The sequence below is a fragment of the Cheilinus undulatus genome, linkage group 14 (genome assembly GCF_018320785.1).
Source record: "Cheilinus undulatus linkage group 14, ASM1832078v1, whole genome shotgun sequence".
NCBI classification, from domain to species: domain Eukaryota; kingdom Metazoa; phylum Chordata; class Actinopteri; order Labriformes; family Labridae; genus Cheilinus; species Cheilinus undulatus.
The window spans coordinates 10418874-10444730 of NC_054878.1; the positions used below are offsets into that span (position 1 = coordinate 10418874).

General features: G+C 39.3%; 1 protein-coding gene across 1 annotated transcript in view; it reads left to right on the forward strand.

Annotated features, from left to right (window-relative positions):
* Positions 1–25636, forward strand: part of elp3 (elongator acetyltransferase complex subunit 3) — a 35865-nt gene extending 10229 nt beyond the window's left edge. The window contains exons 8-15 of the mRNA XM_041805304.1: positions 3935–4096; positions 4217–4343; positions 18298–18491; positions 18773–18863; positions 19737–19802; positions 19892–20119; positions 20295–20376; positions 24863–25636. Coding sequence (XP_041661238.1) covers positions 3935–4096; positions 4217–4343; positions 18298–18491; positions 18773–18863; positions 19737–19802; positions 19892–20119; positions 20295–20376; positions 24863–24954 — 1042 coding nt within the window. The 3' untranslated portion in view covers positions 24955–25636. The remainder of the gene's footprint in view (positions 1–3934; positions 4097–4216; positions 4344–18297; positions 18492–18772; positions 18864–19736; positions 19803–19891; positions 20120–20294; positions 20377–24862) is intronic.
* Positions 25637–25857: the final 221 nt, after the last annotated feature.

A 25857-nucleotide genomic window follows, 5' to 3' on the forward strand; every position in this document is an offset into this window, starting at 1 on the left:
CTGGTGTCTCTGTTTCTCACCATGCTCACCGCGCTCCTGATCTGATCACAGCGGTGGGATCGCTTCAGATAATCGCCTGAGATAATAGACTTTTTATTGATTCATCTCACACTATCTGATCATCCTCTCTGGAGCATAAACTTCTATAAATGGTGTAAATCAGCCAACAGACTGTAAAAGATGGACATTTACTGCCAGCAGATACAGAATTAAAAGGACTATAAGCTGGCATGAGGGGGGCTAATGGTCATCGGAGTGACTGCAGAAGTGAACTGTGTCTGGTAGCTTGTGTGTGTGTGTTGGTTTTGTGGTTTCAGGCAGAGACTCAAATGAGTTTAGACGGATCAGTGAAGTCACATTTGGACACGGAGTCCTGGAATATTAATGCAGAGACTTCATTTTAGAAGAATAAGTGAGTCATGGTCACTTCTAGGCTCTTCTTTTTTCTGGCTGCTTCTTTAAGTGCTTTATAACATTTATCATAAGCTTTTGCTGCTGGTTTGGACAAACAGTTAAAACTTGTTTTGGAGAGGAAGCGGTGAAGAACTGCTGGGCTGGGTTTTATAATCAGACAATGTTTATTTTTGCAAGTTTACTGAATACGATCATAAAGGGACAAAATTAAAAGGTTTGATGATGAAGTTTGAGAAGTGGAGGCCTTATTTTAGATGGATGCTCACAGCAGTCATGTATACATCTTTATATCTGGAAAAATATGTTATCGTAAAATGTGATGAAGATTGGAGGCAAAAAATATTTTTGTAAAGTAAGAATACACAATATTATCAGCGTTATATCACCTAGAATTAGGTGGCATCCAATTTTTATACCGTTAAACCTTCTCAAATTTTTTCCATAGGATTTAAGCCAGGTGATTGAAAAACCACATTGTTTTAAAAGATAACATTTTTACAACATGGTGACATACATGCCCAGTGAGCAGGATGCATGTCTTTACATGCATTTCATTCAGATCTTTAAGAGTTTTTTATTCTTAGTCAGAACTAAACCATGACTCAGCTGGAAGTAATTTAAAGTTTATTTTAGGACAAATGATAAATTAAGCTCTGTCTCTTTTTCTCTGCCTCTGTGCAGTGGCACTCAAACTCTTCATTCCCGCTTTCTCATCCAGGAGCTGTTTTAAAAATAAAAATAAAAAACTTCTATCAGACAGTTTCTTATGTTGAAGCAATGTTCAAGTCTCAGATTGTAATCGGTTCTCTTTGAGGATAGTTCAGTATTTGACTCCATCAATCTTCCCATCAACTCTGACCAGCTTTCCTGTTCCTGCTGAAGAGAAGCATCCCCACAGTATGATGCTGCCACCGCCATGTATCATGGTGAGGATGGTGTGCTCGCAGTGTTAATTTTGACAGCTATTTTAATTTTAGTCTCAGTCTTAGTCTTTTGATTAAATGCCTTTTAGTTTTAGTCACATTGTAGTCATTTCTACCCTTTATAGTTTTAGTCACCAAAAATTCAAAGACATTTTAGTCCATAAAAGTCCTCACATTTTAGTCTTTACTTTTAGTCCAAGCATTTGTTCTCTTGCTTACATCTGGTACCAAATCATGGTTGTGTGTTCTCTGCACTCTGCCAAACCTGGGGTCCCTGCTTTCTACAGCTTAGAGGCAGAATAGCTACAGATGCATTGTTTTTTGACAGATTTAACCACAGTGGAGAAATATCACAGATTTTGAATGTCTGACAAAAACTACATTTTAGTCTAGTTTTAGTCATCTTGATGGAAACTAAACTTACTTTTAGTCCGTTTTAGTCATCAAAGATCTGATTTTGGTTTAGCCTAGTCTTTCTCATGGAAAAAAAGGCTGTCGACAAACATTTTTCAGCCATAGTTTTAGTTGATAGAATTAATTAACTAAGTCAGAGCAGTCAAAAGTGTCAAAAGTGCTTCAAAAAAGAAGCGCAAAGTCCACTGTCTGTCAAACAGTGATTTCATGCGAGGCATGCATCTTTTTGCACAGTATCGGTTGAATTTGAACAAGATTTCATTTATTTAATACATCCTGTGATCTAGGATCCATGGACTAGTGCTGTATTTATTCTAAGGTTTTATCTTTTAAAGAAAATAAGCAGTATTCTTGTTGTAACAGTATTATTATTGTATTTTAATGCAAGTTCAAGACTAGTTTGTTTTAACTGAGACATTTCCAGCAAAAAAGATTTTTTTTTGTTTTTTAAATTTTGGCATGTATTCTGCTCTCAAACACAAGATGTTCGACATTTTTAGTCATCAAAACTGTTTTTTATAGCCAATAATTGAAATGTGCTTGTCATCGACTTTCACTGAAGGTGAGGTGTGTTTGGGAGAATCCACAGGACAACTCTGGAGGAGCTGCCATTGGCCTCTTGGTTGCCCGGCCTGCTAGTTTAGAGGGTTGGCCTTGTCTCGACAGGTTTGCTGTTGTGCTGGACTCGTTCCATTTCCAGATTCACTCGCGCTTTATGGGATGTTTAAAGCTCCAGATATTTTTTTTCTACCGTTTAACTCTGCGTTATACTTCTCTCTGATGAGCTCTTTGGTCTTTATGAAGCTGTTTGTTCAGTAATGTTCTCTAACACACTTCTGCCTTCACAGACCAGGTGTATTTATACTGAGATTAAATTGCACACAGGTGGATTCCCTTTATTAATAATTTGACTGCTGAGGGCAATTGTTTGCTTTGGATTTTACTCAGGGGTTTCACAGTGAACTGGGTTAATACATAAGCACTCAACACTTTTAAGATTTTTATTTGTAAATAATGGTTAAATTTGTGGTTGTAGCATGACAAAATGTGGATGTAAATGCTTAAGCAAGGCATTCAGCTTAACTGTTTTTTCAGTTATCCTCATCATTAAACTTTAAAGTTGGTTCCATTTAATTTCAGCTATTTCAATGTTTTGTGCTTGATAGGAACATTTTTTTTAGGGTTCCTTAAAACATTTTGTCAGTATTGTGTCAGTAAATCATCTTGTTGTCAAAGCTGTTGTTTCGTTAGAAAAATTCAGCTTAATTTGAAAGTCTAAGGTCCATAAAAGGGTTTATGTTTAGTTTCTTACATAGCTCACTGTTCATTTGAAGGTTGTTAAAGCACTGTTTGTAGCTTTAAAAAAGTCTGGTGAAGCTTAATTTTACCATCTGTTAAGAATACATTTTGCATACAACGTACATGCAATTCAAAGAAATGCTGTTTTTTCATAACTGGATATCTATATGGGAAAAATAATGCATTTGTTATTTATGGTACAATCAAAAGCTGTTCGTCTTGTTTTATGTCTACACAATAAGAGGAACAGATAAAATTCTAGTACTGGACAGACTAGGTCTCTTTTACAAATAATAGTGGTTTATTTCAGTATTGATGGTGGTATTGGCTAAAATGGAAATATTGATATATCAGATACTGGTATAAATCCAGTAGCATGCATCCCTACTTAAAAATTTTAGAGAAGACAAAGATGTCAGAATATTTATTAAAGCTTGATAAAGAGGAATCCAGATAGTCAAAACAAACATTAAATGTGTAAAAATATCTAATTCTGCAGATGAATCCTTGTTTTAATTGTACAAATAAAAATAACATTTGAGAATATTCATTTTATTCTAATTGTTTAAGTATTTATGTTTTTGACACAAAGTGAACACTCATTAATATGCCATTTAACATTTTCAAACATTTTCCATACCATCATTCATTTTCTTTATAGCTTTTTTCCTCGTGTCCTAATGTGAGGTTGGTGTTTACTGTCTGGATAATGAGCCGAGCAAACTCACAGCATGTAAATTGATGTTGCTAAATGAGCCCAGCACTCAGAGTACTCCAACATTGTCAGTAATAAAACAAAAATCAAATTTAAAAACCCTTATTGTATCAAGCAGGAATGGTATCATAGTGTAAGCTGAGATTACAGAGTTGCTTTCACCCTGCAGGTACTCTGAGCGTAGCAACACCAAGTGTGTAGGAATAACCATCGAGACGCGGCCCGACTACTGCCTGAAGCGACACCTCAGCGACATGCTGGGCTACGGCTGCACGCGGCTGGAGATAGGAGTCCAGAGTGTGTATGAAGATGTAGCTCGTGACACCAACAGGTCAGTATGTCAGCGTGAGTTGACTGATGTAGATAAGAGAGCAGAGAACGTGTCAGACGAGCCTGTCTGAGCATATGTGATGGTTTTATCTGTGTTTTTATACATGTTTGTATCTTTCAGAGGCCATACGGTGCGGGCTGTTTGTGAGTCTTTTCACCTTTCAAAGGATGCCGGCTTCAAAGTTGTTGCCCACATGATGCCGGATCTGCCTAACGTGGGCATGGAGAGGGATGTGGAGCAGTTTATCGTAAGCATTCAAAAACTTTTATATTTTGTGGTTCATTTTTTGTGTTCCTTAATTTTTATGAATTAGAATGATGAAGTAAGCCAGGATTGTATAGAGTCATGCTGAGCTGTCTTAAAAAAATCCTCAAAAAGGAATGGGCTGAAGCCAGTGGCTTATTTTTGCCTATCCTGTACCACCCAAAGAATAACCCCCAAAAAACAGCTGTACAATGAAAAGTACTCTAATGTACTGTAGCTAGTAGACGTGCAAACGCTATACAGTGAAAAACAGATGGCACTAAGAGAGACAGCTGTACAGAAACTGCAAACTGTGGAGAAAATGTGCAGAAATTATTTTTATATACCAGATTTTACAGGATTTCACAGCAGTGGAACAACAAACTAGGAAACATGTAATCGTATGTGTACCAGGAAGAGCAGAATTAAGTTAAATATACACAATATGGAGAAAAGTATTTGCCTGCCAGACCATTACACCAGCAGGGACCATAATGACATTGTTTTCAAATATAAGTACTTTAATAAGGAGTTGGTCCACTTTTGCAGATATAACAGCCTCCACTCTTCTTGGAAGGTTTTCCACAAGATTTTGGAGTGTTTCTGTGGGAATTTGTGTCCATTCATTCTGTAGAGCATTCATGAGGTCGGGCATTGATGTTGGATGAGAAGGCCTGACTCATAATCTCAGTTACTGTTCATCCCACAGGTGTTTGATGGAGTTGAGGTCAGGGCTCTGTGTGGGCCAGTCAGGTTCTTCAACACCAGACTCATCAAACCATGTCGTTATAGTCTTGCTTTGCTTACTGAGGCACAGTTATGTTGGAATAGAAAAGGGCCTTCATCAAACTGTTGCCACAAAGTTGGAAGCATAGCATTGCCAAAATATCTTGGTATGCTGAGGCATTAAGATTGTCCTTCATTGGAGATAAGGGGCCTAGACCAAACACTGAAAAATAGCTCCGTACCATTATCCCTCCTCCATAAAACTTCATAGATGGCTGTCAGGCAGGTAATATTCTCTCAGGAGCCACCAGACCTGCTCCACAGTCCAGTGATAGTCTGCTTTGCACCACAGCATCTGACGCTTGGCATTGGACTTGGTGACGTGAGGCTTGCATGCAGCTGCTTAGCCATGGAAACCCATTCATGAAGCTTCCACTGCACAGTTTTTTATGCTTACATTAATGCCAGAGAAAGTTCAGAACTCTTCAGCTATGAATCATCCATGTTGGCAACTTTTACACACCATGCATGGACTTCTGCTTTGTGGCTGAGTTTCTGCTGTTCCTAAATGCTTACACTTTTTCTAATAATATCACTTATAATTGACTGCGGAATATCCTGCAGGGATGAAAGTCCATACCATCTTATTGCAAACATGGAAGCCATGACAGTACAGCACTTGAAATCACCAGTCTCTTCAGAAGGACACGTTGTATCAAAATGTTTGCAAATGGAAACGGCATGGGTAATGCTTGATTTCATACACTTTTGGAAGCTGGCCTGATTGAAACACCTTAATTCAACAATTATCATTGTAGTGTATATCAGTGACTCATATTCAAACATCAAATTTGAAAACGTAGGATTTTTAATGATAATGGCTTTTATGGTTTTTGCCTCTGACAGGTAGGGGAGAGCAGCTGTCACACTTATTACTCTAGTGTGAACTGCTCATCAACTAAGCATCTTTCAGTAGTCATTCCTACATTAAACTGAAGCTTAAGGTTTTGGCTTAAAATTTGTATCCCTCTCAATTTCTAACTTATCCTAACAAAGGGGTAATTAACGATCAAAAACACTCTGACATATTGTGACAACCAACCCCATCACAGGGATGGTTGTCACACACTATGGGGTTGTTTGTTACAATGTTATTTTAATGAGAAAAATCTTTAAAGGACAGCAAGAATGCAACACTGAAATTACAACTTTAATTGCATGGACAAGTTGATGAATAACATAAATGAATGCATCTTATCACAAAATGAGAAAGCAACATCTTTAGGCCAGCCTATAGCAACATAAAGAACAAAAAATGGGTCTAACAATGCTCAACTAGGCTACACGCATTCACTATCATGTGACAACCAACCCCAAAGAGAACGTAACCACCAACCCCAAAAAGAATGTGACAACCAACCCCAAAGAGGATGTGACAACCAACCCCAACTGGAATTTCTTCTAGCATCAAGGCTAACAACCTTCTTACAAGAAGTTGGCTAGCTAAAGACAATTTTGACTATAGCTTTCCCTTTACACTTTTTAAGGGTAAAAATAGTTTTGTTTTAAACCCAGTGTGTAAAAGCCTAGAAAAAAAATACCGAGGAGCTGAATATTTACAATTTGACTTGAAAAATGCAAAAATTCATCTCATCACAAGTTCTGCTGTCCTACTCCAGAGAAGACCTTTTTGGTGAGCTTTGGTCTGAAATTTGGAAATTTCAATACTTAATTTTGGGAGACAGCACCCTCTTGTGGTGAGATATAATGAGTGTGACAACCAACCTGTGTGACAACCAACCCCGTTCTCCCCTATCCCATATTACTGAATAAACTAAAAAAACTAAAAGTTAAACCGATAAAAACTAAACTGCACTCACAAACTAGCAGTAAAAACTAATTACAAGTAAAAAAAAAAAAGACAAACAAAAAATCAAAAACTGTCATAACCTTAAAAGGTAAAATCTGGATTTTATTTGTAGCAATTGATTTGTTTATCTGAGTTTCAGGTAGAGAGAAAAAGTTTTTTAAAAAAGTAACATAAGACCCAACAAGTAACATCTTTAACTTAAAATAACAGCAGAGAAGTTATGCAGAGTTGATCATGAAGTTTATTGTTTGTGACATTAGCAATCATGTCAGCTTTTGCTCTACATCAGTGAGAGTCATTGCTACTTATCTCACAGTGGTATAGCAGCAGCTAGGTCCTATGTGCAGCATCTTAAAATAGACAAAAAAAGCTTTGACAGTTCAGAGATGTGACTCAATAACAAAATCCTGTCAGATGTGTCTCAACAGCAGGCTGACTTTACAGCTTTGATTGGAGACACGACAATGATAGAAATGTGAGAATCAGACTGTTCTTCCTCCCAACATGCCTGACTGTAGGATGTAAATGAAGACTCAGTTTGAGGCCATGGATAATTTCAGCTTTTTGGTTTATTTCTACATTGATGAATCAGAAGCAGAGTGATTAAAAACCCCAATAAAGGAGAAGAAAAGTCTGACTAATTGGTGTGGTGTAGACTCTGACACACTGCTGTGACTCCTTTCAAAATATGTCACTGATTATCTCAGAGCCTATTGTTGAAACAGTCTCATCCTTTACCTTTCTGTTTAACTGTTTGCATGCTTTTGCCTGTTTCCCTTACCTTCATTCAAGGCCACCCCTGCATCTCCAAATGACAGACACAAAATACTATATTTAATGTGCATAATTTAAATGATTTACTTCAACAAAGCACAAGTGTCAGCTGGGCATTTATCTCTCCTAAACGTGGCTCTGCTCAGCTCTACTCTAGTACTCCAAGGACAAATTTTCATATTTGAAGAAGTGGCAGCTGTTTTCTTTTCTTGTACTAGGTTGCTTCTTTTGAAAATAGTCTTTGAAAAATATTTGATCAATATACACTCACTTGTTCAGCTGCTCATAAACGCAAATGTCTGATCAGCCAATCACATGGGAGCCACCAGTGCATTCAGGCATGTAGACATGGTCAAGAAAAGATCAAACCAAGCATCATAATAAGAAGAATGGTGGTTAAATTGGCTTTGAATGTGCACAGGTTGTTTGTGTCAGACAGGCTGGTCTGTGTATTTCATAAACTACAGATCTATGGGGATTTTTACAGCCATCTCTATGGTTTACAAAGAAAGGTCTGAAAAAGAGAAAATATCCATTGAGTGGCAGTTTTCCAGGCCAAAATGCCTTTAATGACTTAAAACGTACCGGTGTTGTTGTTTGTCTGTCGTTTACACCAGATTCTCTACCATTTGAATGTCACAGCAGAAATCAAGACTCATCAGACCAGGCAACATATTTCCAATCTTCTTTTGTCCAGTTTTGGCTAGCATACCTGCCATAAGGGGGATCCATCTTACAAAGCTTTTATGAGTTTACAAGTTTTACCAGAACTTGTTAACATTTATTTATTAAAAAAGAGACTAGAACCATAATGAAAGTAAGGATATAAAATACTATCAGTATGATATTGATATCGACACATATTATTTAAAAAACTTAATTATGAGGGTGCAGATGGCCGAGTAGTTTAAGACATGGCCTGTGTATGTAGGTGGTCCTGGTTCAGGTCCAGCCTGTGGCTGCTTTCCCACACGGCTCTCTTGCTCTCTTGTCCCTATTTCTGATTCTATCCACTGTCTCCCTCTATAAATTGAGTTATAAAAAGCTCCCCACAAAAATCTATATTTATAAATAGTTAATTATCCATATTGGCAGATCTGAACTATAATGCCGATATTTACTACTGATTTATTTATCAGCTGGAAATATCTGCATGTATTGGCTGTATGTATGAATGTTTTTATGTTTTAGGCAGACCTACTTCAGCTCAAGTCTTTTTGGCTGACTGCTGAGGTCAGCCCTACACATGAGTCTGTGTGTGAGTGACTGAGTGACGCTACTTTCAGAGCCATACATACATACAGAGTTGCACTAACGCTGTGGTTTAGTTTTACTGAAAGCCGTCAGTAATGGCTACCTCCACTGCAGTGATTACCTCAGGTAAAGCTTTAGCACTGCATCCGTTTTACTAGAATTGGACCACGTTTCTGTATGAAATAAAGAATTAAAACAACCCTAAAAGCTTTTCATGTGGGCTCTTCTGCCAACCATGACTATGTGAAATCTCAGAGCCTGTCTCAGAGCCTAGTTACAGGGAAAGGGTAACTTCTTGTGTGAATGCTTGGATACAATGGCTGCTAGTGGAGCGATTAGCTTGGACATAGTCACAACGGCACTTTGGTCAGAACTGGACAGCATTTATTTTTAAAACAAGGACTGAGGGCAACACTGAAAGCCGTCCATGGGAAACAGTGTTTTTGGTCTTCTCTAAAACAGCTTCTAGTGGAGTGATTAGCTCGGACTTAGCCACAGCGCCAGTTTTATGTTAACTGGGCAACATGTCTTTATTAAAACAAGTTCAGAGAGCAACACTTAAAGCTTTCCATGACAGAAAAGATGTTTTTTTGCTCCACTCCTGCTCTGTTTCGGCATAGGTTTGTGATCATTATGGTTACGCTTTTCTGGTATATCCAGGGGCTGCTGCCACAGTAGCCGTTAGCTTGGATGTAGCTGTTGGAACGCAGCAGTTAAATCAGAACTGGCCTACATTCCTTTTAAAACAAGCGCAAAGAGTCACACCGAAGGCTTGTCTTGGCACAGAAGTTGTTTTTGCATGTCTCCAGAGCGGTCTTGGCATCAATTTTCGATGAAGCTCCATCATTAACAATCTAAAGCAGTGGTGGCCTGCACAAAAGTAGTGCATGCACACTATGTCGATAGCCCGTCATGAATGTGACGGACAGAACGTTCCTCTGATCGACTTCTGAAGATTTTTGAAAAGTCCTGCCCTTCCCAAACGTTATCTAGGGGAGCTTTCCCAGATGATTGGGAAATATATTCTGTCTGATCTGGTGTGTCAGGTTTGCTGTTTCCTTCCAACAGGGATTTATGTTTTACACTTTAAGGGCCTTTTAATTCACAATCAACAGACATTAGGGACAGCACAATTACCCCGAAAACTTATCACTCTACCAGAACACACAATTCAGTCAGGCCTTTCAACAGACATCCCAGATAGTTGTGGTCTGCCATATACTAGGTTTTAACCTAGTCTTGAGAACAAGATAGAGCCACACTGAAAACTTTCCTTGGCGCCAGCCCTGGCAAGAGTTTTATGTACCATACGGAAAACTCTAGCAATTTTCTGCTGGCCTCAGGCTACTACCTACTACCGGAGTCGCACATGCTCACTACCTCATTATGTATTGTCACTATGATTGACCCGTAATGAATATGACAGACAGAATGCTCGTCCAGTCACCTTCCTAGAATTTTTTTGCTGCCCTTCCCAAAAATATTCATTTATATCTCCATATGGAAATATACCTCACTATTCTCAGATTATTAAAGGATTCAAGACACATCAGGATGTTTTTGCTCTTTTCATTGCAGACTGAGGGAGGTTAAAAACTATTTTATAGCAGTGTGAGAATTCAGACTCTTCTGAGCATGAGCAGCTGTCATTGCTTCATTTTTACACCAAAGATTTAAATTGTGGAAGAGAGTCTATTTCCTCCTGTGGATTTCTTTCATTACTTTCTTCTATAGAGCCACTTTTGTGTGTCAGTGTGTGTTTGATGGTTATATAGAGGGCAGAGGCAGGTTGGCACCATGAGATGAAGCAGATTAAATGCACATTTAGCCATAAGAGTTTCTTTCTCTTCCTTTCAGAGCTGCTTTCTCTGTCACTTAACCTCTCTCTTGACTAAATCTTTCCCTTCTTCTCTTTCTGTTTTTCTCTCCTGATGTGCTGTCTAAATATTTCCTGCTCTGTTTGCCTCTTTTCCCGCATGCTTGTCCAGGATCTTCCTTATCTTTCACTTAATCTTCATCACGTCTTTTGGCTCCAGTCACAGTTTTTCTCTGAGCTTCTGTCAGTCTCTTCTTCCCGTCTCTCCTGTCACTTCATTTATCTCCCCTCTCTCATCTCACTCTCTGCCTCTCCTCTCTCCCCTCTTTTCTTATCGCACTGACACTTTTGGATTATACAACTTCTGCGTGGCTCCCCTTTGCCCCCTCCCTCTTTGTATCTGATCTTTTATGTCACGCTTCATGCAAGTTAGTGAGAGTTGTACGCAGGTTCTTCAACATCTTCACTGCAGGACCCATGGCATCGCTGGAATTTTCCTTGGATCCAAAATATGCAGAACTACATTTTAGTGTTGGGTATTTCCCACAGCCTCACAATACAAAGAGTATCGCAATACAAACTGATATGTCCTCCACAGAATTCCCCACAGTATCTGTTCTTTATTGTAGAGGATAACAGCAAAGACATACTTTTATTATCTAAATGTTTTAAACATGTAAATTCAGATCCTCAGAGATCCTACAAGTAAACTAAAAATGCTGTTTATAATCACTTAGCTGCTAATAAATGTATTTTTATTCAGTTTTATGATCTTGAAATGGCCCTCTCTGTCATCTCTTTTGCTTATGTTTTTTGATACAGCAATATTCTGGTCTGGTAGGCACTAAAGTTTCTGTAATGAACTGAAAATGGGGGTTAATCAGCGTGACTCACTCTCTATAAGCAGCTGCCTGAAGCCTTCCTTATCAACTGTTCGGCTCAAGTCTTTACAAGTAAAGCATTAAAGTACTGCTTGTGAGCCTCTGATCCTGTTTAGAAGTTGAGGGAAATTTTAACACATCGTGTCATTCAGTTCTGGTTGAAATGGCAAAAACTGGCCTGGTATAGTGAGCCTAGTAGCTGTTGATGCTAACTGCTAAGTAGAACAATGTCTTGTCTGGTACAGATGGAGGTTGTTTGTAACCTTGGAAAGCAGATGGACTGGCCAGATACCATGTCTGTCATCAGGTGGATCCATCTTATAACGCTTCAGATTGATTTCCTTGTTCCTGTTCAAGGTATGACCAAACCAATCAGCACCATTTGAGGAGAAAGAGGCGGCAGCTATGGGTCTGGTGTAATTGCAGCAACTCCAAGCCTGTAAACCATGGCACTGGTGAAGAGATTAGCTTTGGTGCAGTAATAGCAGCAGTTTTAGCAGAAATTTACTTTTTTTTTTTTTTTAATCAAAAGAAGAGCAAAGAACAACACTGAAAGCTTTCCATGGTGGAATAGATGCTTTTGCTTTTCTCTTGTCCAGCTTTGGTTAGAGTTTAAATAGCTGGCTCCACTGATTGTTAAGAATTGTGTAGTGACATGACAACAGCTGCCTGTTTAGCCTGTGTTATGTAGTTTCCTTCAGCAGTGGCACACATCTACTACTTCATGCTTTGTTTTTTTCTGATTGGCCAGTTAGAAATCTGACAGAGAATTAATCCAATCATCTTTTGAGTTCATTCTTTCTTTTTGAAAGATTCTGCCTTTCGCAAAAACTCTCTATGGGCTGTTGCCCAGATTGATGTAAAATATATCCCATACTATGGATATGTGAAACAGTTTATCTGGCATGTCAGTTAGGTTGGCTGTGTTGCTTCAGTATTTTACCTTGTTTTAACTAGGGATCAACCAATTAGTGGCCTGACTGATTATTGAGGCCAATATTTGGCATATGGCAGATTATCGTTATCAGCATTTTACCATTGATCAGTACAGTTAATAAATCTAAAGGTGAACTATTTTAATTCCACTGTGTGTCCTCCTCTCTGGCTTTTCGAATGGAAGCTGTCAGCCCTACATGCTTGTTTGTTTCTATTTGAAGCATGCTCCGCAGCATATAACTGCACAATAGGTAATGAGTATTTCATTCCTGCTTCATAACATTTGCAGCCTTACAGATTCTGTAACAATTACATAGAGTTGATATTTTTCTGAAACTTATATGATCCCAAAACTTTAATTCTCCTGTTAACATTTGATATTTTCATGTCACAGCCAGGTAAAACATGCTGCTGTTACAACTCAAAAATTGAATGGTGCTGACCAGTGGTTCTCAAATGGTGTGGCACATCTTGGTGTGCTGTGGGAATTTCTAAACCCATGCATTATTACTAGAGCTATACTATACAACAATGTAAGTTACTGTAACATGATTCGAAGGGGCTGTTTTATATGAATATGGTGTGCCTTAAGATTTTATCTTTATCTTGGGTATGCCACTGGCAAAAAGGGTTAAAAAACCCCCACTGGTGTAGATTGATATGTCCATTTCCATTTTTCACAGTGATTTTGATTCAAGAAAATCCTCTTTCTTGATGATCTGGATGGATCGTTACTGGTTTATATTACAGTGGAAGGATAGATTGTTGAACGGAGCTCTACATTGACTTTTAATAAGAGAGAGAGGGAGAGAGCAGCCCACAGCGCCGTCTCAATGAGCTTTTGTCATCGATCAAGGGAAGATAGTCGTACATCCACGAGAAGTTGTCTTACTTTTAGTTGGGTGAAAGATAACAGGAAAAAGACAACTCACTCTCCTTGATAACCCCACCCTCTCTTCGACAGAGCATGCTGCCATGCTGTTGGTTAAATGGATTGCCTGGAAGCAGGGGCCAGTCCCTGCTGGTAGACATGGATCAGATAGAGGGACACTGAGAATGAATGGGCTCACACAGGCTGCTCAAGTTCACTGGATTGTCATCAACAAGCAGAATAATTTTGTAGTTGATGTAGCCGCTTCACATGGATGCTAAAAAAGCACGAACCAGATTTTTGGGAGCATTTCTTAATTCATGATAAACTTATTGTGCTAATTTTAGCAACAACCATACTGCCAAATGGGCACTTATCAATCTAGTCTGTCCTGTGACCCTTAACAGGATTAAGCAGAAATGAAAATTGAATGTACTGCATGAAGGAAATTTACAGCCTCTAGATATAGTTTGCTTACAGCGTTCAATTTAAGACAATGAGAAGCAGATGATGCAAACAGTGTTTACAACCTCCATGAAAATTGGTAATAATAGTGTCGTCAGGCATTCCCGGTACAGAGCTCTTCATTACTGACAGACTGCTTATAAAAACTGGGATGTCTTGATTTCTCCTCTGTTTGCACTGCTTGCATTAATCCTATTCAGCCATTTTCTGTTGTTTGTGTCGTCCTGGTCAGCTGGGATGACGGACCAGTTTGGAAGCAGCTGGAGAATGTTGCATCCTTTTTGCACCTATCGTGACTGTCCTGATAATGAAATTCGATTACAACTTCCTCCCACCCGGAGATCCTTTCTCACTTATCTCATGTGTACAGATGCTCCATGTCCTGAGGGAGGCATCTTTAACAGTGTTACTCTTCGCTGACTAACACTGGCTCTGATATGTGATCCTTAATGGTAGCAGGTGCAAAAATGACCAGAAATGGTTTACTCCTTTCTTCTTGGAGTCAAAGTCTTTTTGCTAGTTTGGCTTCCCTGCAATCCCTTTTAGTTTGTCATAGAGCAATGTGGGACATGTCCTCGTTGATTATGGGCTGTGACGAGATTATAAGATACTGATAATGTGGTCTATTTTGGAGGCTGTGCCTCGATTCCAAATCTTCACGGTTTTGATCAAGATAGTCGATGCAGAGGGGAGGAGAATGACAGGAATTCACACTGATTCCCTTTTCCACATTATGACAAACCAGAGACCGTAATCTCTCGACTGAGTAACTGTCGTGCTCTACCTTCTACAAATTTCTATCAAGGAGTCCTACCCAAGGAGTGATTCAGGAACAGTCTCAGATCAGCTCTGAGCTGGTAGAGGACACAGTTTTTTATCTCAGTGAGAAAGCGCGGTTGAACGTGTTGTAAGGCATGGCACCAAAAAGCATCCAAAAAGAGAGAGAAAAAATGTATAATAATGATGCTATCTTTGTGAAAATGTGCAAAGGTAATAAGTGCAAATGATCACCTTAACCATAGAATCTCAAAGTGGTCTTAGCTAGAATTTTGGTTGGTTTGCTGCCCATGATTCTGCATTGTTGACTTGTGAAGGCCAGAGTTTGGGCTTAACTGTGGTTGAAGCTCTCTACAATGAGCTCTTATCCTTTTAGGAGGACAGAAGTGTCCTGTGTTATTTAAAATCTGGGTTAATAGCTCGGTTTTGGAGTCAGGGTTCAGAACATTTTCGGCACAGTAAAGGAAACAAACGCAACATAAAATGTAACTTTCTAAACTGGGAATTGAAATGAAATGAATTGCACAACATATATTCAGTCATGAACATACATTTTTAGGCATGTAGGGTGCTAAGGATTCATCACGATGCCCTATGTGCCAAAAACCAGTGCTAGAGACAGGGGGAAGGGCGACCATAGTCAGTGTTGACATGTTGATACACACTACGTGTCACTCGGCAGCCAAGGTTGAGCTGAACTGTATTTCTTTTGTCCAAGCCTTTTCGCCCCTAGTGAAAGGCCCAGAGACCACCGGCAGTTTTCAAGCCCTTGGTACATCCACAGCACAGCCAGGAGCTCATGGCAACCCTACTACATGTCTGGACGGTACCCTAGGCCAGGGGTCATCAACTACATTTGCACAAGCAAACGTAATCAAGCAGCAATCAAAGGCTGGTGCAGTTATGGCGGATGGCAGCGTGGATGCTGCTAAAGTACCAGTTTTGTCAGAACTTGAGCATATTTTGTTCGTTAAAAGAAGAACAAAGAACAACAGTGAGTTGTTTTCTTTTCAAAAATGACAAAAGTCATGTACTGACATGTCTACAGTTGCCATGGTTCGCGTTTTGCAGTTCTCTATGGATTTACTTCTTAGTCGCGGCTGCATCGTGTTTTGTTGCTCTGATTGGCCCATAAAGATGTGACAGACAGAATGTTCATCCAATCACCCCCCAAGTTTTTTTTTCAAAGACTCTGCCCTTTCCCAGACACTGTCTATGAGAGGTTTTCCAGATGGATGTGTGAAACAAATCTATCTGGCTTGTCAGGTTAGCTGACAGGTGGTTTTCTGGAAAAAAAAAACAAAAATGTATGAAACATAAAATCATCTTAATAAAACTGTTTTAATCTCAATTGTTTTTGGAGTTGTTTTAACAGCTGTTGGGAGCTTATTCAAAATAAAAAAGATACCACAACATGTCTTTTCCTCTGCACTTGTTCTGAATTTGGTGATGCTCTGGGTGCCGGATGTGGCCCCTGGGCCGCCAGTTGATTATCACTGCCCTAGGCTGTACTTACTCCCCCACATCCACCCCTGACTCTTGGTGTTGACTTTATTTATTTTTTAACAGAATGTTTTCTCATGCCCCTGGTAATATGCAAGGACATCCAGAGCACGGCCTTGGTTTTGTCAATCCACCTTTTCGCCCTCAGGTGCCCTCAGGGGTGTTTACTTACCATTACAGGCCTTATTTTAACCTAAATTTGTGGCTCAAACATGCTTTCAAGTTCTGCACAGTACTGCTTTTTTAAAGAGATCTGTTATTTCAAACAGCTGAGAGGGGCTGTAACACCTTGGGGTTAGAGTGAACCTTAAAAACACATCTGGGACATTAGAGAGAAGACAGAAGCTGTGGACAAGTAGAGCACAATAGCAGCTTATATTTTTCATGAAGGGTTTGCATGACTTTACTATAATGCAGACAAGAAGGAATTTTGTATTTCGGCTTTATTACCATAATCCTGTGTTTGATACCTGCGTTCTCAACATTTGATGTGATTGTAGATTCACTGCTGTAAAAATGCCTGTTAGTATCTCGCTGGCCCACTTTGAAATTTCAGCAAAAGGCAGTTGTGTTGCCAAAGGGTGCTGTGTTATTCATTTTTGTGTTGCCATATCTGATACATTAATAGACTGTAAAGCAGTGTATCCCAATCCCAAATGAATAATGTCTGCCCCTTACTTTCAGCAATTCTTGTATTTCACCGGAAACAAAAGTGTTCCCAATCATGACAAGATCTGTAAGCTATTGGTTTTAGTTTGCTGTGGTTGTCATGACAGCCTAAGCATGCTGTGTTGTTGTTCATCTGAAATGGACTGACCTAAAGTGGAAAAGTGTGCTCATCCATGCTCCATGAATTTTAAAAAAGAGACATCCATGCTTTTTCCAGCAAGATAATTCCATGTCACATTGTGCATGAGTTACAACAGCATGGCTTCACAGTAAAAGTGTGTGAGTACTAAACTGGCCTGCATGCAGTCCAGACCTGCCTCTCATTGCAAATGTATGATGCATTATGAAGCATAAAATGCAACAACAGAAACCCTTCACTATTGAGCTACAGAAGCGAATTATGGTCACAGGTGTACGAAAAAGTAATACTGTGCACTTCCAGATTAAAGTCAAAATGACGAGAATAAAGTCTAAATGTCCAGAATAGTTGAAATTTTGAAAATAAATTTGAAATACAGTTTCAAGATTCAAGTTGATATATCGAGAAAAAACTCTAAATTTTGAGAATAAAGTCGAGGCTTATTACTATAGCAAATAGCGACTCTTAGGCACTTGAAGTGCACAGCATTAATTTTTCCTTTTACTTCTGGCCCTAATCCTCTGTAATTGGGCATATGAAGATGTATAACAAGCAAAAAGTGGATATAATTCCACTTTTAGTACTTTAACAGTATCTTCGGTCAGACACTTCAAAGAGAATCATTAGAGGAAAATGGGACATTTTAGTGGTTAACATGCTCCTGTCCCAACTTTTTTTTGAATGTGTGACTATTCAAAACCATGAGGTTTATCAGTTTAGATATTAATCATCTTGTCTTTGTGCTGCATTCAATTGAATATAGGTGAAAAAGATTTGCAAATGTCTGTATTCTGTTTTTATTCTTATTTACATAATGTCCAAACTTTTTTGGATTTGGGGTTTTTAAATTGACTTTACCTTTTTGGAATCTTTCAATGAAGTTCTCTGCTCATGCAGTAAAACAGTTTGATTAATAAACTGCTTGAATAACTTTATAACCTCTTTTATTTGTTTATTTGTCAGTCAGTCCATTAGATTAATGTGAATGGAACAAAAGCCATGCATGGGATGAGATGACAGTCAAATTGAAGGCTTTAGAAATAGTAAGAATATTAGGGACAGTTTTTAGTTGATACATTTTGTTTAAGCAGTTGATATCACACGAATAAATTTATCATTGATCAGCATTTTTGAATTTAATGTGAGTTTTTTTGATTGATTTGGAATACCAATGACCAAGCTTAGAGTTGGTGAATTTTCATTCAACTTTAAGCTTTCTGGATACCGAGTGATTCTGTCTGACACAACTGTGTTTCTTGAATTTGTGTTTCTGGCAGGAGTTTTTTGAGAATCCAGCGTTCAGGCCCGATGGTTTGAAGCTGTACCCAACACTGGTGATCCGGGGCACAGGTCTGTATGAGCTCTGGAAGACGGGACGGTACAAGAGCTACACACCCAGTGCCCTGGTAGACCTTGTGGCTCGCATCCTGGCTCTGGTACCACCCTGGACTCGAGTCTACCGGGTGCAGAGGTGAGACTATGAACAGTCGTCATGGTCATGTAGTACACGTGTGACATTTATCAATTGCAGCATGTAATTCACATACTTTTTATCACTTAATAATTGAATTCCCATGCATTTTTAATGCTTAAACTTTCAAATGGCATGCATTTTAATCACTTCAATTTTTATCATTACTTTCTGTTACTTTAAGACCCCTTTCTTTAAATGATAAATGTTTTAGCTGTTCTTACATGGTTTTTTGTAAATCTGTTTTCTCCCTTTCTACCTGATCTTGTACCAACTTTTAGGGACATCCCCATGCCGCTGGTGAGCTCTGGAGTGGAGCACGGCAACCTGAGAGAGTTGGCTCTGGCCAGGATGAAGGACATGGGCACTGAGGTGAGACTCAGAGGTCTCTTGTACGAAAGCAAAATACCCACCATCAGCTTATTTTGTGCAAGGGAGCTAAAACACATTACCAGCTGGGATGCAATCCAGAAAATCTCCATTGAAGTCAGTGAACAAATGCTGACTGTCGGTGAGTAATTTCCCTACGTTGTGGTGATTGATTAAGACCACAAATAAAGAAAACTGTCAAGTACAGTTTAGGGCTGTTCGAGCATAAAATTGAAGCACCCTCCCTTTTACGCCCTTCACATTTGCTGAATGTGTGCAGAAAAGTTTAAATTCATCCAGTCTGAACACCTGGCTCTTCAAGAAAAAGCATAAGGCTTAAGACCCCCTACTAAATTTTATAGCAAAAGATAAAAACATCCAGGGTCTCTCCAGGAAACACCTGTAAGGTAAAGGGCTTAATGGACATCTGACTTAATGTTATATTAACAATGGGGTCAAATGTTGCTCTGGCAGGCAGGTAATGTTCTCCCAGCATCAGCCAAAATAAGATTGATCTGAAAATGAAACATTAATTGAAATGAAACTCGCCCTGCTATTGCCCCCCATCGGCACACTCATTTCTATGGCATGTTACCTTCAGCATAAGGAAAATAAATCATCTGTGAGATAAATCTGCTCCTAAGTACCTGTGCGTATGGCCCAGTCTTACATGGCGGCGGGGCCTAAGCCAACTTTGTCTTGGGGACTGCTGACTGTCATTCAGTGTTACTGATGTAATCAATGCTAGATAATCTGCACAACTACTGTTAATCTGAACAGCACCGGTGCATAACTCTAACCAACCTTTAGAATAAAGTCAGGATGTTTCAACACATTTCACTTGTTTGTTTCCTCTGATTGCTTTTGTGTTAACAGTGTCGAGATGTCCGAACCAGAGAAGTTGGCATTCAGGAGATCCACCACAAAGTCAGACCTTACCAGGTAATAAACTGAACCCAGACACATCTAAAAAAAAAAAAAGGTTTTCACCATATTAGTGCTACATTCACTAACAGAGAGTCTGTGTGCAGGTGGAGCTGGTGCGGAGAGATTATGTGGCGAATGGTGGCTGGGAGACCTTCCTGTCCTACGAGGATCCTGAGCAGGACATCCTGATAGGCTTGCTCCGTTTGCGTCGCTGCTCTCCACAGTCCTTCCGTCCAGAGCTCAAAGGAGACGTGTCTATTGTCCGTGAGCTGCATGTCTATGGGAGCGTGGTGCCTGTCAGCAGCCGAGACCCCAGCAAGTTCCAGCACCAGGTAGATCTACCTCCACATTCACACCCAGACATGTTGATTCTATCTCTAGTCATAGTCTAATTGTTTTTTCTTTAATTCTCTAAAACATAGCCCCTAGCATGCAATCAACTGAAACGTGAGGCATAAAAAGCTAGAGTTGTTTTTTTAAATAACTTCGTTCCTTCTTTCTTTTTAGGGTTTTGGGATGATGCTGATGGAGGAGGCAGAGAGAATCGCCAGAGATGAGCACGGCTCAAGTAAACTGGCTGTTATCTCAGGTGAGAAAATAAAGGATATCATGTTTCCTCTTCTTGGACACACAAGCTACAATGGCCCTGTAGTGTTAGAAAGGTTTAAATACTGACTGAACCCTAGAGTTTCAGAGGGATGACAGCTACCCTGGTATTTAAAAAACTGCCTTAATGCATCAACATGGATGGAGACTAACGGTCTACTTTTAGGCTGATTTTCATCCTGATTCCCATCTTCCAACCAAAGTCATTAAAAAACCCAATTATCTATGGGTCTAAAGATTATGTTGACATATTATCCTGTGGTATGAGGTGTTTTAAGAGTGACCTTTCCCTCTCCTGTCTGATCAGAAGATGAAATTTGTAAAATATTTTTAACAGCAGATATACACAAAGAGATGTCTGTAGGCTTTATTCATGCTATGACAAAGTTTGAATCAGCCTCTACTTATTTTGTGAATACTTTTTAAGAACCAGTAATGCCTCATAATAATGCTATTCCATTGGAGGCCATTGGGCCAGATCAGGCCCTCAAGGTCCTTTATTGTGGCCCCTTATAGATATAATACGTATAATTCCTGCACTTAAATATCTATATTAATCTAAAAATGGACCATTTTGAAACACGGAAACCTCCTACACCATTTACGGGAAGTTAAGACCAGCACTACTCAGTGCCTCCCACTTCTACAGCCTCCTCCTGTATACTAGTTCTTGTTTTGAATTGCGGACTCTATTCAATAAAATCATCACCTGATAAGTTGTACTTACTGAACAAAAAAAATCTATGTTTGGTTGCCATAGATACATTTCTCATAATGAGGTAGAAGTGCTCTAAAAAATGCACTTCCAAGTTTGTGCTGGAAGTGAAGCTAGAGTGCATTCACATCCTGGGACTGTATCCAGTGTTTTCTGTTCAGTAAATACTAGGGCTGTCAATAGATTAAAATTTTTAATTGCAATTAATCTCACAAATTCCATAGTTAACTTGCGATTAATCGCAAATTAATCACACTTTTTTATCTGTTCTAAATGTACCTTACAGTACTATTTCTCAAGAATCAAATACCCTTATCAACACAAGTGGACAAAAATGCTTTCTTTATGCAAATGTTTGTTCATGTCAACAAACCAAAACAACAACAGATAAAGTCCAGAAAATTCTCTAGTCTGAGCTCAAAGATACTGAATGCTGCAAAAATATGCTGAGAGCATAACATGGTAAACTCAAGCCACAACAGATGGAGATACTGACCTTAATGTAACATTACTGAATAATACCACTATATAGAGTCAAACTTTAGACTTCTAGAAGTTAACTCCTCTGTTCTCAGCAGCTGAACACCAAACAACAGATCTCATCATCACACATGGACATAAAGAAGTCAAGTCTCTGCTGAGAGCTCAGCAGTAAGGCACAGACACATCTAATGGTGTTTCACTGTTCTGATGTGAGTAAGGTGGACACATCTGCCCTGCTCAAGAGAAAAAGCAATTACTTAAAAAATGTCTGCTATTATTTATCATATTTTTACTTTCAAACTAAAAAATGTAGTCCAAATGTAAAATAAATGCTGACAGTAAGAAATGACTGTCATCAGTCCAGTAGATTTACTGGAATGATGTCAATAAACACACATGTGAAGCTGCTTTTCAAAACTCTTGAACACGCAAAGTAAAAGAAGTCTCAGTGGAGAACCTTTAAGGTGTAGTAAGAAGACTTAACCATCTCTTCATTCTTCAGATCATAGAAGAGCTACAGATTTAATCTAAAACCATTTTTTCTTCCTAAATAAAGGAGACCCACAGTATAATAATGCTTTCAGCTTATATTATGATACTCTACAGAGCTCATTCACTAACCTCTGCTCTCCTGTCACACACCAGCCTCTGCTGCTCTGTCTCCTCCTCCTCCTCATGATGCAACTGTACATTCACCATGCATCAGACAATCTCCTATAGGGACTGCAGAGTCTTTGACAGTTTTGCAGCATCTTGATTGACTGTTATTTAAATTTGGGGTTTATTTACAGTTCCAGTCGATTGTTTTAGTAAGTTTCGTTTTTTTCTGAATACTTTCACTTTCAAGCAGGAGCTGCGTGGGGATGAAAGCGGGGGGTAAACAAACCTTTAGGAGACGTGATCGGACCAGTCAACAGTCAATATAAAGGGTCAGCACAGCTGTGGTGCCGGTTCATGGCAGATATAAATAAATGAATAAGTCATACTGGCCCAAAAGTGCGTTGGAACACCGGGAAATGCCCGGTATGCCAGATAGCGAGTCCATCCCTGCAGAGTTGTCTGAGTGTCTCCATTGTAAACAAATCCAGCATGGCGAGGGGGACGGCTCTCTGCATTAGTGGTGCATGGCCAGCGAGTGGTGCGGGCTATTTAAGACTCCACGAACTTCCTGTAACTCCGTTCATGTCGACAGTAGGAGAAAATGACTTCAGTCTTATCTGACATGATCTGAAAGCTGAACCTGTCATTCAGAAGTCTCTGTCCTGTATCCATTTCTGCTCGCTTGTACAGCATCACGATGGCACCACTTCCTGGTCTGGCAAACTACGGGATGGGTCGAGGGTCATACAGAACACGCATGCGTTAATCGTGCGACAAAAAATTAGGGGCGTTAAAAGTAATTTGAGTTAACGCGATATTAACGCGTTAACTTTGACAGTCCTAGTAAATACGCTTTATGGTGTGACCAGAGGGACAATTTTAACATATTTTTGCAACTTAAAACCCATTTTTTGTCCATTTTAAACCTTTTGACCACTTTTTTTCCCCTGTTTTTGCCACTTCTAAACTAAATCTTGCAACTCTGCTTATTGTTGGCACTATTAACCCCTTTTACCACTTTATAAGCCACATTTCACAATTTGATACGCCCATTTTTGCCGGTTTCTGACTATTTCTTCCTCAGCTTATCCTTTTTTTGCCAGTTTATATAAATTTTCATCCCACTTTTGCCACTTTAATGCCATTTCAACCACTTTTTAATCCCCTTTTACCACTTAATATGCCCATTTTTCCACTTCAACCAATTTTTGCCTTTTTTTGGGTTATTTTTTGCCACTTTTATCAAATTTTTGGCATTTCTAACCCATTTCTGCTACTTTTAAAATCTAATTTCATCACCTTTCCCACCATTTTTTGCCATTATTAACCAATTCTAGCTATTTTAACGTATTTTAATTCTGTTTTTAACAATAGGATTTACATTTTTAAGTGGGCTTCTTACTACACAAATGAATTAAAATTTGTTTCTTTGGTAAGAGTGGTTATTATTCACATTTAATATAAAATACCACGGCTGAACTTTACAATGGACCATGATTTTTGGTCCCCAGTTTGGCTGGGCCCCAGAAAGGTGTCCCATTTTTCCCCCCTAATGGGCGGCCTTGTATGCACATGACTATTCTTGAATGTGCATGGCTGTATTCAACCACCTTCAGGTACCGTGGGGGTCCCCAGTCACTGGCACCTTTATTTTGGGGGTCGCGGGCTGAAAAGGTTGAGAACCCCTGCTCTAAGTATGACTCTTAAAGGATCTTTTCTCCAATATTTACGGCCCCCCTTCTCACCAGTGACCATGTTCGTGCATGGAGGAGCTATCACCATATCATTAGAGTAATCTTCCGTCTTCTCTCTCTAGGAAATGCTTTCCTTGAGATCTACAGAGTTGCATCCAAGAGCACCAGCCAAATCCTCCTTCAAACATTTCCCCTTCTGCCTTTGTTTTCCTTCAGGCCCTTCCCCGCTTTACACCTGAGCCAACTTGGCTGCAGCAGGTCACCTGACCAAGCAGACTGCAGCGAAACAGACAATCCCTCATAAGAAAATGAATAACATCACCAGGATAGGGAGAGCTAGGGGATTTAACCTTGCAAGGATTTGTTTTCATATACATCCCCAAATCAAAAACTAGCTAACCCAACCCCAAACTTTGTGGCTATGTCACAAGGATGTCCATCCATCAGTTTATGACCTCAAGATCAAGCACATTTGGTTTATGCAGCAGGTCAGTGATCCCAGACACATCAGCGAGTCCACCTCTGAATGGCTTAAAAACAAAGTGAAGGTTTTAGAGTGGCGTTGTCAAAGTCTGACTTAAACTCTCCAATGTGGCTGAATTAAAACAATTCTGCAGTTGAGTGTGCTAAAATTCAACTGAAGTGCATTTACCTAAAAAACTTGCTTGCAGTTGTTGCCACCAAGGGTGTAACAACCAGTTATTGGTTTAGGCCACAATGACTTTTTCACATGGGGCCAGGTCAGTTTTGATGGCTTTTTTTTCCTTAATAAATGAAATCATTGTTTAAAAACTGCATTTTGTATGTACTCAGGTTATCATTGTCTGTTATTAGAATTAGTAATGATAATTTTAACAGCACTGGCCCTTCATGTAGATGTTTTTTCAGGAAGTTGCCCCCATTCCAAACTAACTGAATAGCCCTACCCTAGTGGCTGTTTTCCTCTGCTGACCTCCTTGTTTTGTTGTGATTTGTAGGTGTGGGAACACGGAACTACTACAGGAAGATGGGCTATGAGCTGGAGGGGCCATATATGGTGAAGGACCTGTATGGACCTGAAGTGGACTGAGAAAGGAAAAGGCTTTTTTTCTGGACGTTTTTTTCTGGATGTTTACTGGCAAAAGTACTTGCAAATATTATTTATCAAGGTAATATTCTCAGGACATGCTAGCTGCTGTTTGAGACTTTTCTTCTAGCATCAGAGAATATAACAGTTGGGTTGCTTTCTATTTTAAGTGCACATTTCCTCCTCTTGAACATGAGAGGACAGAGTGAAAGGGTGTTGAAAATAACATGCAGGTATCCTTACTCCACCACACGAACAGAGTGTTTTAATGCTCTTAAATGAATCATACTTTTTGGTTGAAGGAAAATTTGATTCTGTTGGTATTTTTCAGATATTTTTTACACTTTTTATCTGGCAGAAGAAACATGTTTAGTATCACAGTTGGAGTCCATCATGTTTATGTTGCAATTAAATATAAAGCCTATTATGAGCCGAGTATTCGTTAATGGTTGGCAGTGGATGAATGAACAGTGGGAAGTATCCTCGCTGGGCAGCCGTTGTGTAATTGCACATTTTAAATTTATAGGGCAGGAAATTGAATATTAGCGTTACATAAATAGCTTTTTAAAGCCTCACAGTTAATCCTGTTTCTTGTTTTTCTGTCATGCATCCTTGGGCTTCATGTGTTCTGGCTGCACACATCACTTGACCATTTAATTTTGAAGAATAAAGTATATTTCTGTTACTTTTTGTGTCCTGTTTTGTAGAGAAGTTGCAGAAATCTTTGCGAGACATTTCAGTAATTAAATCCAAATGAGAGAATAGCCAAAAGGGTTTCAGCCTTTAGAGAAAGGCCACAGTGAGGAGTGGCTCCTGTAATGTATTCCCCAATGTCAAGGGTGCCGGCCCTAGCTGGAGACCCCTGATGATTGCCCTATGAGAGTGTTTTACTGGCTCATTTGACAC